Genomic DNA, 13076 nt, shown 5'->3' with positions numbered 1-13076 from the left:
AGCTATTAATTTTACCATTATTATTCTAAAATCTTGTTCAGTGATGCTGCTGATATCTGTTTTGAGCAGTTCATTAGCTGTCATTTCTTCTTGGAGTTTCTTTGGAGGAGAGGTCTTTCGTTTCGTCATTTTAGTTAGCTTTCCGGCTCTTGTTGGTTTTAAAGACCTGTTATGCTCTCTGTTTCTATGAGCGCTGCTATATCCCAGAAGACTCTTTGACTTTCTAGGGCCTATCCTTTCAGAGAGTGTTTTTTGAATGGTCTCCCTTGGTCTCTCTTGTTGGGACCTTGGTTATTTTATTTTCCTATTCGTAGTGATATTTGGGACTCTCCACCTTGTGTACTCTAGCTTGTTTCTTGAGGTAGCCCTGGAAAAGAAAACAGACAGACAAACACACAGGGAGCAGGAGCACACAAATACACAGGCTAATTCAACTAACATGCAAAGCGGGAGGGAAAACGAAAAAGTTGAGAGAGAAGACGGAGCAGGGAGGGCGAATAATATGGAGTATAAAGTACATAAAAGGGTCATAAAAGGGGCAAAGTAAAGGAAAAAAGAAGAAAACCGATGGATAAAGAACGGTTTAAAGCATGTAACCGGATTTCCCAGCTACAGTTAAATAGCCGTGTGCATGCAGTGCTGGTTGAAGAGCATAGAGAACGAGAGAGAAGGCAGGGCGGGATGAGGCAGAATTGGAAATAGAATGAACAAGCAGAAGGGATAAGAAGCTTTTTTCAAAGAGGTAAAGGGTATAATATGGTTGGATAGGTGAGAGAAGGATGCTGGAATTATCCAGAGAAACTATATAGTCTGATTACTCCTGAGAGAAAGAGCTGAAAATGTCAGTAGGTGTAGAATTTACATTTACAGAATGGACTCGTTGTGATTGTTTAAGCAAGCTGGCGACCAGAGTCAGTCAGGTCAGTGTTCTGGGGAAAAAAGAGAGAAAAGAGAAGAAGAAGAAAAAAAGAAAGAGAAAAGAAAGGGGAAAAAAAAGAAAGGAAAAAAAGGAAAAAAACAAAGGAGAAAAAAAAGGAAAAAGAAAAAGAAAAAAAAAGGGAGGAGGGCAGCTCTCAGGCAGGGATGGGCATGGCGTGATCCAATGCCTCAGGCGGGAGCTCTGCCTTGGCGATTGTGGGGAGGAGAGTGACGGTGCTCCAGTCCCTTCTTGAGCCAAGCGCTGCACATCGCTTTTCTGGGGTGTCAACTCCCCGTACCGGGGGCGCAGCCGAAGTTGGTTGCACTCTTCAACCCAGGCCAGTTCCAATCTCCAAATCCCAGTCCGCGCGCCCCACTGAAGTTGCCTTAGACACAGCTTCGCAGGCAACCCCCTCGGACAATTCCAGGCTCCCTGCCGAGCTCTGGGGGCGGAGTCAGAATCGCTGCTTCCTTCTCTGGGTCAGGCTGGCGCGCATGCGCGGGGGCTTGCCTGCCGGGTGCGCGTAGCCCGAGCCCGCTGGAGTGAGGAAAACCAGGTCCCTCTATGGCTCGTCACCCGAAACACGAACTCACAGGCTAATTTCCCAGTTTTTAGTTCCTTGCCTTCCCTCTCGAGTCCCAGCCAGCCAGGAGCGCGGATGCCCGGTGTCCGCGTGGCCCTTTCAGGATCCCCAGCCGCCCTGGAGCTACAATGGCGGCAGGCGCGCCACCACTCTGAAGTCCTGCCTCCAGGAGCGGCACAAAGAAGCATTTTGTGTGCTCAGCTACCCCCAGGACCAGTTGGCGTGAGGGAACCTGGTGTGCAGGTATTTGGCAAATACGGTCTTTCTATGCACCGAGCGGAGGTTTTCCACCCCCGAGCGGAGGTTTTTCTGTTTCGGACTCTCTCCTTTTCCCCTCTCTCTCCCCGTAGAGGGTAGAGGGGGATCGCCTCCCACCCTGGAGTCTCTGATCCCGGCCCGATTTTATCTTCCCCGGTTCGCACTCACGTTAGAAGGCTCTCTCAGTGGATTCTGCGTCCTTTTTCTCCCAATCTCTCAGGTTTTGTAAGGTTTCCAATGGCTTCAGATCTTTTCTGTGTGATGTATGGGCGCGAGTGCAAGTACGGAGCTCCTTACTTCTCCGCCATCTTGCCCCCTCCTCTAGTCTTGTTTTGCTTTAAACAAAACAGCTTTATACATCCTGAGAAAGCATTGGGGAATACTTTATTAGTATTTAGTGCTTATCTCATTATAAAACTGTGTGTGTGCCTTCAGGATACAAACACTGATTTGTGGCATTCCCTCAGTTTAATTAGTACTCTTCAGTGTGCTGTAATACATATACGGTTTTAGCTGATGGAGAACATGACTTTTATTCCTCAGGTTCAAACAGCCTAATAAAGATAGCCATGAAGATAATAAAAATAAACTTAGAACGAGGGGCTTGTTTCTAGAACTGAATTGTAGTCATTCATATTGTCTCTTAGTCTGGTAAGAACACTTGTTAGCATCTAGGAAAACATTTGAATAGACTGAGAAACTTAGCTGGTTGATGGCCTGAACTCACATCCACAAGACTTTAATACTGTCAATGTATAATACATTTCCCTAGTTAATTAACTTAAGATTATGATCACTACATCTTTGAAGTAATCTCAGTGCTCTGCACAAAGAAGTTATTTCTAATTCTCTCACAAATTTTTTTGATGTTGTTGCATGCCAGCAAAAATGTTCTTAATGTATAGATCCAAAATTGCTTCCTATATTGGGGAAAATGATGTAATCACTCCAAAACATAATAGAGTCCATGGCTGATGAAAGCATGAGTCACCAAGTTTCTCTACAGATTTCAGTGAGTTTACTTAGGGATACCTGTTTTTTTAAAGAAACAAGACTGAACTTGAGAAAAACGTCATACAAATTATTTTCCTGTATGTGGTGTTTCAACAGTAACTGGTAGTGTACCAAAATTATTGTCCGGAATTTATCTTGAGTCAGTTGGTATACATCTCTTTGGTTCCTCTGACAATAAAAATACAATTTGAATACAGTTAGCAATTTTAATGATCAAGAAAAGTTAACAGAGGTAAAGACAATTTCATTAGCTAGACTTGTGAAAACCTTCTCTTTTTTTGAACAAGAACATGAAACGAAATACAACAAAATATTTATTTGAATTCCTCAGGAATTTGAATTTTTTAAACTGTGTATACTGATTGAATTTTCTTGTTAGCAAGAGTTAATATCATGTCTTCTCTTGCTATTTCAATGCCTACTAAAGAATTTTCTAAAGTATCAAATCACTTGTTTGGTAAGAATGCTTTAAAGCTATTGGAGTGATCATGCAAGGTATTCTTATTATTTGCCATGATACTCATAGAAAGTATAGTGGTTTAAAAAAAGAATCATTTTTAATAAGTTAATGTGTTTCAGGTATGTCCAGAAAGTTTTCATTTTAAATGAATCTCCATTAGTGATATCTTCTGATTAACCCCTCTTTTTTTTTTTTTCCTAAGTACGTAATTGTGGGCAAAAATGTGTCGGTCCATTATAGGTTTGTTATAGGTTTCACTTTGTAAAGACAGGATGAAAGTAATGGTGGTTTGGCCGTTATTAAAGAAACTGAAAATATTGTATACAGATGGTTGAATTACTTCTCAGACCAGTAACATTTTTGGTTCACAGACTCTTTCATTCCTTGATGAATTTAAAGAAGATAATTGGATATTCTGCACTACTCCTTATTTTGAAGGACAAAAACTCGTACAACTCTTATTCTTTTGATAACCTCCTAGAAATGGTTAGTTGATGTCTTTTATATTCATCATAAAAATGTGTGATTCTTTTGTTCTTAATTTGGAAAGTGGGATGAGAAGCTTAGTGAAAATAAACATTGAAAAATAGTGATTTCCTTGTACTTTCTTAGAATTTATATTATTTTATGTTAAATATCTGTGTATGCTTGTTTCCTATCACTGTGTCTATATTTGATTTACAGTGTATATTTTATTCTGACTAAATCTAAGCATGAAAAATAAAATAATGAACTTATTTTGCTGTGTGAAACATACAGGCTTCTAAACCACTCAAGATGATACTGTAAGATAACTGGGCATTATAATTAGTTTTTTTTTTTGTTTTTTTGCTTGGCTTAAATTAGAAGCCCCTTGGTGTTTGAACTTCTGTAAACCCTTAATCTTGCTGAACTTCAATTTGAATGATCCCAATTTTTCTTCTGGTTTTAGGATCAGACCATGGAGTGCTTTGGGCAGTGCTCTGATGTGTGTTAACTATAGAGGAGTGGTTGAGGAATTAGGAGACTATCTTTTAGCCTCCACCTCTCAACCTGATTTCATGTCCCTTGAAAAAGTTCCTTAAGACCTGTGAGCCCTATAAGATGAGATGATACCAAACATGGCTTGTATTGTTGTTAGGATCAGATGAGCCAATGAAACAGAACATACTCTGAAAGGAAGAATATGCTCTTCCACACCAAAGAACAGTTGAAAAAATGGTTGATTGCAAACCTCTTGAGCTTTCCATTTGGCAGCTCAGATATTTTAGAATTGTAGATTTTTAATCATTAGAGTATATTGTGAACAATAGGCTTTGAAATTTTGCCTGTAATTGGAATTTACACATCTGGAATCAGAGATGATAACTTCAATATTTACATATACTGATGCTTATAATCAAATTATGGTTACACATTTTCCTATTAAAATAAAAATATCCAATAAATGAACATACTTTGCTTCAGGATATGAAACCTATGATACAAAGGGTACAATAGTAAAACTTTTTGCACAATTATCCTTAGAACTCTGATTTATTTGGTTCCTAATTGGCCTCTAGTCCCTGTAACATACGCTGTCCTGAAATCTAAATCCACACACACATATGTATATGCACACACACAAGAATTACTTATTTTGAACTTTGATGGACTTTGTGTAGCTGGAAAGAGAATTTTTCCCCCATTGTATCCTTTTTAGGATTTTTGTAAGTACTATTATATTAATTTTGAAACTTACATTTTAAAGGTAAAATTGTTAAAATTTTGCTTATTTTTATAGGATTTGAAACAAAACTCACAAAGTTCTCTACCACAAAAGACTATAATAACGCTGAGTGCAGATCCAAGGTAAATACATAATTTCTCATAAAACTTTTGCTACTGTTTTGACTTGACATTCTTGTTTTTTAACATTCTTTGCTCCAGCCAGGATGTATTTTGAGGCAATATTTTATTTAATCGGTTTGTTAATTGTACAACATTTTCTGAAGAAATGGATTTTCTCCCAGGATGGTCATGTTCAGTGTTAATAGCTAACACAGTGCTTTGTACATTAATTGCTGAATGAACTATTATAATAGTATTTTTTACAGATAGTTGGTATGGGATGGTATGGGATTTATGGTTCTTTCTTAACTCGTTGTTTGCTTATGTTATTTTCAGTAATCTCTGATCCTATTTTTAAAACAAAGGAAGAAACTTAATTATTAAGAATTCTATTGCAAACTGTTTACTAGATAACTGTCATTGTGCTGGTCAGACTGTCTCATTTTAGCATTGTGAGTTTCTGTTAAGGTAATTGGGAAGGGTGCTCAGTTGACCTAAAAATGGAGTGACTAAGTGGTGGCTACCTCTGATTTATAAAGAAATGTTTGTATTTTTATTGGTAATTATTTAACCAAGTCATCTGTTTTTAATGACCTATATCAATAGATCAGTACCCACAATACCCAGATACACAGTGTATTCTTATGTTGTAGAACTTTTTACTATCTAAGAAATTTAGTATTTAAAAATTGTAGGGTAAAAGAATAATTGTAAAGGATAATTCATGATTTTAACTAGGTATTCTTTATTAGAATTATTTAAAAATAAATGGAATAACAGTATTACAGAAAATATACAATTGCCATAATAAAGTTGACAGTTAAGCATAGAATAAAGCCTTAGTTGGGTAAATTTCTTCAAGAAGTAGACTTAAAACTTAAACAGTTCATACCTTAGAACAAGATAAGTATATTTTAGTTACAGTGAAGTATCACTGAAGTAATAGCAAAGAAATCCTACATTTCTTTTTTGGGGCCAGAAAAAGAAGGGATTAACTGGAAAAGATTATGTCTTGAAAATTTATGTCTTAATTTGAAAGTCTCTTCGGATTCTGTGTCTCCTTCTCTGTCCCTCCCCTGCTCACACTCTGTCTCTCTGTCTCTCTGTCTCTCTCTCTCTCTCAAAAATAAAAGACACATTTAAAAAACATTCTAAAAAACGGGTGGGGAGGGCAATTGTGCTTGGGTGGCTCAGTCATTAAGTGTCTGACTTTGGCTCAGGTCATGATCTCGTGGTTCATGAATTCAAGTCCTGCATCAGGCTCTGTGCTGACAGCTCAGAGCCTAGAGCCTCCTTCAGATGTCCTCTCTCTCTCTCTCAAAAATAAATAAACATTAAAAAAATTTCTTTTAAATAAAGTCTTGTTGCAGTCTTAAAAGCTTCCAGATTGCCAGGTCATGAGAGAATAATGATACTGCAATTATGAAATATTTTCTTTGTCTTAAAATAAGTAATTTTTTGATGTATTTGGAGTTATATGGCTATTTCTTAAATATTGTGCCCCTAATAAACTGTGATATCCATAGATCTCATTGGCTTTAGGCCTAATCCTCTTAACTTTTACCCCCTTTTTCTGTTTTGGTGGGAGAAGATCTTTGTTTCTGCTGACCATAAGCATGCATTATGCTTGCTGTAAGCAATTCATGCCCCTTCTGCACCCCATTAATCTTCCTTTGGGTACCTGGCAGTATGGGTGGGATGGAGCCATAGTAAGTAAGAAACCCTGTGGTTTCTCTTCTTCCTCTAACTGTCCTTGCTTTAACCAGCAGTAAGTGATAATTCAGTCCTACTTATGCTGAAGGAAGAAAGGAGATACAAGTATATTAACTAAGGAGAAATACATTTTTTGGCTTTGATATTAAGGAGTTCTAATAGAATTTTTGAGACTATTAGTAAAATTGTCACTTTTTAATATTTCCTTTTAAACAGTTTGTATTTAAACAGTGTTCTTCATCTTAATATTACTTTTTCACAGTTCTTTTCTATTAAATGTCAGTGCTACTACTATTTCTGTAGCGAGGTGAATAGGGGACCTTAACAATTGTCAAATTCTTACTTTTATCTGTTTTGTACATGAGGACCTCATGAATAGAACTACTTATTCTTCCACTTTTAAAATCTATATTTGTACTTGTTAGCCACAAATACTGAGTCACTCTCAGTAATATCGCCGAAGAATGGAGGAATGATGGTAACCTTTAAAATGGAAGAATTTGATAGCTTTATTTAGCAGGTACTGAAAGTGAAATAATTGTCTGCACTTCTCAGTCTTTGAGTTAGAAGTTTCAGAAGTACGGTCATGGGTCTTTCTCATTCTTCATGAGTCTTACATAATCATCTAAGGCTTAGCATTATTTTGATTATAAGCATAATTCTTATTTGAGCAACAAATTATTAATCTAAATAAAACAGGCATTCTCAGTGAGGGAGACACTCTCCTTAGAAAGGTAAAATAACCTTAAAAGGGTGTTTGGGGAGTTTGCAAAAAAAGTACTATTTTTTTAAATATATAAAAATAGTATGTAATAATACATAAAAGATAAACATTTAAGTCTATATTGAAATTGTATGAGGGAGATGAGTAGCACAAAATGTCTCAAAAGTGTCTTTAAGGAGTTATGATGTAAAAAGGTTGGGACACACTGATCTAAACCCATACAATTTCAGTAATACATGTAAATGAATTTGATCATGTTGTTGGCAACATTAGTTACAGTTATGTAATTTAACATAATTTAGTTTGTGAGTATTTAAAAAGTAGTCCATGATCTGCTGATAGTGATGTAATATATGTTGATGTGCCTGCTTGAGTCCACAACGTCACGTGAGCTCTGTAGTGTATGCATTTGTGGTCTGTGTGGAGAGCAGGTACTATTAAGAGTTAAAAGTTAGGGCACCGTGAACAAGTCATAAATTTTCTAGCCTTAAATAATCCTTAATCGTATAGAGATGTTTCTTTTTCTCTCTGCACATATACAGTTGCCTAAGAAACCAATTGTAAAAAAAAAAAAAAATTTGAATACGAAGATTTAAAGGATTCGGAACTGAGAAGGGCATACAGTATGGAAGGTAAACTGGAAGGCAGGGATTTCAGTCTTGTTTCTGTATTCGGTCCTTCAGGATGGAAACAAATGTTGCCACAGCTCAGGCCAGGAAGTCATGTGTTTTGACTGTGTAAAGGAATTTTTTTTTAACATGGATAATTAGAAACACCACCAAGTATACAAGATTATATTGAGATAATTTCTGTATATCTGAAAATTTAATTTTTCAAGTAGAAAATGTTTTAGTTTGAAAGTAATTTATTCGAATTAATTATAAATTTACCATTAAGTACTTTTAATTTTTAGCCAAGCATTTATTGGTAAGAGATCTTGTATCTTTTTTGGCTAGCAAAAAGAAGGAATTAACTTTAATAGAAACCACCAACCATGTGGAGAGAGAAAAGAAGTCAGTGTTTTGGACCTTGGGTGACTTCAGACTATCAACCAGATATAAAAAGTACTTAATTCCAGAAAAGGCACTTGATACCTCCATTACCCTTTACTTGTTGAATGGTTCTCCCTGGATGGCTGCCCAGCACCATCTAATTTAATTTCCTCTGGTTTTCTCCATGCGTGCTGTCCTTTTGGATCACAATCTTTATTAATAGTATCATTCTCTTTTTGGTTGTATAGATTCTAAAACCCCAGAACCCACTTTGACTTCTACCTTTTCTTGTTGTTTAAGTGTCATGGACTGGAGAGTCTTGGATTTTCCCTTGTACTCTTCTCTGACACCCATCATCTCCTGCCTTCCTGTTACTTTCCAGTTTCAGGCCATTTTTTGTACGTTTTACTTAAACTACTGCAGGGACTTCCTGCTCTTTTGTCTTCATTTTCTCTGTTCCTCTAACTTATGGCACGTAGTTGTCACAGGATCAGTCCACAGCAGAACCCTGAGAAAGTCACCTACGTGAAAACAGCAAGTCTTCTAGAACTTAGCCTCAGAAGTCCTAGAAGGGCCTTCCCACTACCTTCTTAGCCAAGCAAGTCACTAAGGTCAGTCGAGATTCAAGGTGGAGGGAATTCTTCTCCATTACATGATGTGAGGAGCATATATAGGAAGCAGAGGCAATGACAGCAGTCATCTTGAAGACCAAACCACAGTTTACCCACTGGCCACTCCAGTGCACATACATACCATATGTACAGCACTCCCCCTCCTCTCGAGATGCCCAAGTGTCATCCCTTTATGATACGGGTCCTAAATATTTATCTAAATCAAGTCCAAAATGACTCACTCAGATAGCTGTGAATGGATTTCATCTTATTTCTGTCGGTATAATTATTTGAAGTTAGTCCTGCTAGATTGTAAATTCCTTGGTGGTAGAAACTATTTTTTATTTTTTTTCCCCAACATGCCTTTGAAAGTATATTTAACGTAGCAAGAATTGAATAAAGACTTGTTGAAATACAATTAATTTTTGATTGAAGAGAATATTAAACCTTAGACACCAGATGCACATAGAACATGGCTCACATTGTATGTGAAAATGTGGAATCCTGGTATATATTTTCCCTAAATAGTTCTTTCATCTAATATTTGGAGTTTGGATGGCAGAGGACTTCCAAATACACTTCTATTACAAGCAAAAATAAACAACAATTAGGAAGAACTTTGAATTTGCTCAACATTTGGACACCTGCTCACTTGAGGTTTTAGAGTTTCATACCATGAGACCTGAAAAATTTTAGGTTGCATCTCAGTATCATTGTATTATTACAGAACTTACTCTTGTAAATTCTTGGAGGCTCTTTGCACTGAGTGTGTTCAAAAGATACTCCCAAATACCTGGATGAATTTTTAGCAGATCAGTTTTTACACGCAAGACTTTGTGTTGTTGTTGACATAGAGTATTTGCCTGATCCCACATTTTGTGTTTTTGATGTTATCACAAATAGTTCTTCTCACAATAATTAAATATTAGTGTCATAAGATTCAAGACTTGGAATCATTTTCTCATTGATTACCATGTCATCAATGTATTTTTATACCAAGTCACACGGTATCTAAGAAAGTATTTAATGTCGCTACCAGTTGTTTAAAGTTAAGTTTTAAGTGAAGAAACCAAACTTACAGCCTTATTGTTACTGTTTAGAAATGAAATTTCTACAGAGATAGAATTCTAACCACTCAGATTCTGTCAGTGTTACAGACCTGGTAGAGGCATTTGTAGCTCAAGAACTGAACTGTGATTCCATTATTTGAACCAGAGTGGCCCTGGAGTCTGTTGAGAGAACTTTGAACGTCAAGATGGAGCTTGCCTTGTGTCTGATGGTTTTTCTTGGGGGAGATTAACAGTGATAATTAGTGTAAGAACTGTGCTTGTTGTTCGTGGATTGTAATAGTGTGAGCTCAAATCTTGTCATGCAGTAGAAAACTAGTACAGAAATACTTTCACCTTAGTTAGCCAAAAAATGTACAAAGTCAGAAAGATTGAGGATTTCCATTCTTAAAAATGGTGGGCTTCATTTTAATATTATCCCAAGGGAATTCAAGGTTATAATAGAATACATGATTTGACTAGGATTTGACACTCTGGACCTTTTGCAGGTTCTATTAGTATGAGAGTAGCTGAAATTTCCTTTTCTTTTAAAGCTACTTTAGAGTTTTCTTTTAATGGGGGAATTGTTAAAACTGACAGCAGTGGAGAATCTGAAAAATAAAAAACTGAGCTGTTCTAGTCTAGTGTAGGTCTTTCTGGGTATTAATAGCCTAGTCTTTTAAGAATTAATACTCACTAATGGATTTGAAGGATGAGTTCCTAAACTCTCCTCTGAGATGCTTTTCTGTTTAAGTATTAATTGCTTGTGAATGGTGTTTGTGTATTTTCATCTGTGTTGCATCTGAGTTTATATTTTATTAATTTTTACTTCTTCAAGATACAGATTGACGGTTCTCCTGTTATCCAAAACCAGATTTCAGCCTGTGTGTAATCTTCGATATTTTAAGAAAGGACGTTCTACTGGAAAGACTTGAGTAGAATATAGTATGTTACTTGAAGTAACCAGAAGTTTTTAAGTTTCTCTTAGGGAGTTGGAGATTGCTTCAACAGACAGATTAGTTCATTTTGTGTTAGAACTAGTTTTGGAGCAATCATGTCTGGATAGCAACATCAGATATCTTATTTGGTATTTGCCATTCCAAATCAATCATCTGCCAGCTTATATTTTGCCTGATTTTTTTTTTTCAGGGAAATATAAAAGTCTTTGGGGGAGGGAATAGGAGAAAAGGTTCTGCCTTTTCCCATGATAGTCTTCCTACTCTTAACATTTCTATTTTTTTATGATATCAGACATGAAGAGTTATTAGTTCCTGAAATACTGTTTCAACCTTACATTGACTTAGATGAATAACACCTATTATATTAAAAAACAAAAAAAGTTGACACTTTCATTTTATGTGATGGCTGATTAGGGACCCTGAGACTTACTGTCTCAATTTCCTATTAAAACTTATGAAAACAAAGAAGATGATAAACAATCAGAGAAACACCAAACCTTGGCTTGACAGTCAACCTATTGCCACAATTTAAGATACCCATAAACTATAAAGTTAATCGACTTGACTGAAAAATGCAATTATTAACTGACCAATGATAAACAGTTAGAAATAAAAGCAGAATTGCAGGTCTCTAGAACCAGGTTTAGGGATTGATTCCTTTTCCTTTTTATAATGTCTACCCCCGCAGCTTTGAAATTCTGGTACTTTACCAACTAGACAAGAGGGACTAATATTTTAATACAGGGACAGTGCTGTTTTTTGAGACTGTCAAGGAGATAGGTAGCTATTCTTTTCTTTTCATTCTCCCTGCCTAAGATTTCTGTTAACCAGTCTCCATTTAATTAGCCAACTAAATCACCTGATTTTCTCCATTCCTTTTCGGTGCCCATGGTACCCTGACCTTGTCATTAATAGGCTGCTAGCTAGGGAAACAAGCACAATTCTCTCCCTCTATAATTCAGTTGAGGTGTAGGATTATCATGAATCAATTATTTATTCCCGGATCAGTTATTCTTGTTACTTTTCTTGCATGATTTGATTAATTTTTATTAAACTGACGAATTATACAGAAAGGTTGTTTTTATAAATGAATTTGAGTGCTTTGGAAAATTTCAACAAAGGTAAGTCATTGGTGAGATGCCTATAAAATATTTGGGAAGAAATCATAAAGATGAAGAAGCAGTCTGTACTCTTATTGTTAATATATATATATATATATTTTAATGTTTTATTTATTTCTGAGAGAGAGAGGCAGCATGAGCAGAGGAAGGTCAGAGAGAGAGGGAGCTACAGAATCTGAAGCAGGCTCCAGGCTCCGAGCTAGCTGTCAGCACAGAGCCCGACGCGGGGCTCGAACCCACGAACTGCAAGATCATGACCTGAGCCGAGGTCGGACGCTTAACCAACTGAGCCACCCAGGCACCCCTGTTTAATATTTTTAAAGTGTTGAAGTTCTTGGTTTACTTTACAAAAACCTAAGCTGGAAACCATACATGGTCACATGATGGTTATGCAGAAGATATGACACGGGAATTAGTGATCCAGTAGTCAAAACAGCTTTGCTCTTATATCAGTAGATTAGCAAATTTTATATATATGAATATATGTAAAACATACCTGAATATGAGTTATTAAATCATATATGTATAACTTTAAAATGTCGTACTTTAACTTTGACTTTCAAGTCAACTTTATGTCCTTCAGTTAACAGATCAATTGCCAGCCTTAATCACAATGATAGGAGGGTTTCCGTTGTGTCTTTATTTTACAACTGATTTGGAGACTGAATCTGACAGAAGTAAAATAGGCAGAAACAAATAGGGAACTGATGGTAAAACACTGACCTAGGAAAGTACCCATTTAAGGAAATTGCTACTGACAGTGGCACGGGCCAGAAGGATACTGTGATATTCTTTGCTGAAGAAAGAAGCTCTCCATTTGTTCACCAGAGCTGGCATAAAAGAATGAATACTACAGCCGTAGCCACC

At 36.5% G+C, this 13076-nt stretch overlaps 1 protein-coding gene across 1 annotated transcript in view; it reads left to right on the top strand.

Annotated features, from left to right (window-relative positions):
* The window catches only part of MAN2A1 (mannosidase alpha class 2A member 1), a 172827-nt gene that overhangs the window by 88350 nt on the left and 71401 nt on the right, over positions 1–13076 (top strand). The window contains exons 11-12 of the mRNA XM_039220332.1: positions 3606–3720; positions 4997–5064. Of these exons, the coding sequence (XP_039076263.1) occupies positions 3606–3720; positions 4997–5064 (183 nt within the window). The remainder of the gene's footprint in view (positions 1–3605; positions 3721–4996; positions 5065–13076) is intronic.

This window comes from Hyaena hyaena, unplaced genomic scaffold (assembly GCF_003009895.1).
Source record: "Hyaena hyaena isolate Hyena2069 unplaced genomic scaffold, ASM300989v1 scaffold_877, whole genome shotgun sequence".
Lineage (NCBI taxonomy): Eukaryota > Metazoa > Chordata > Mammalia > Carnivora > Hyaenidae > Hyaena > Hyaena hyaena.
This window is presented reverse-complemented; position numbering and strand designations above follow the sequence as displayed.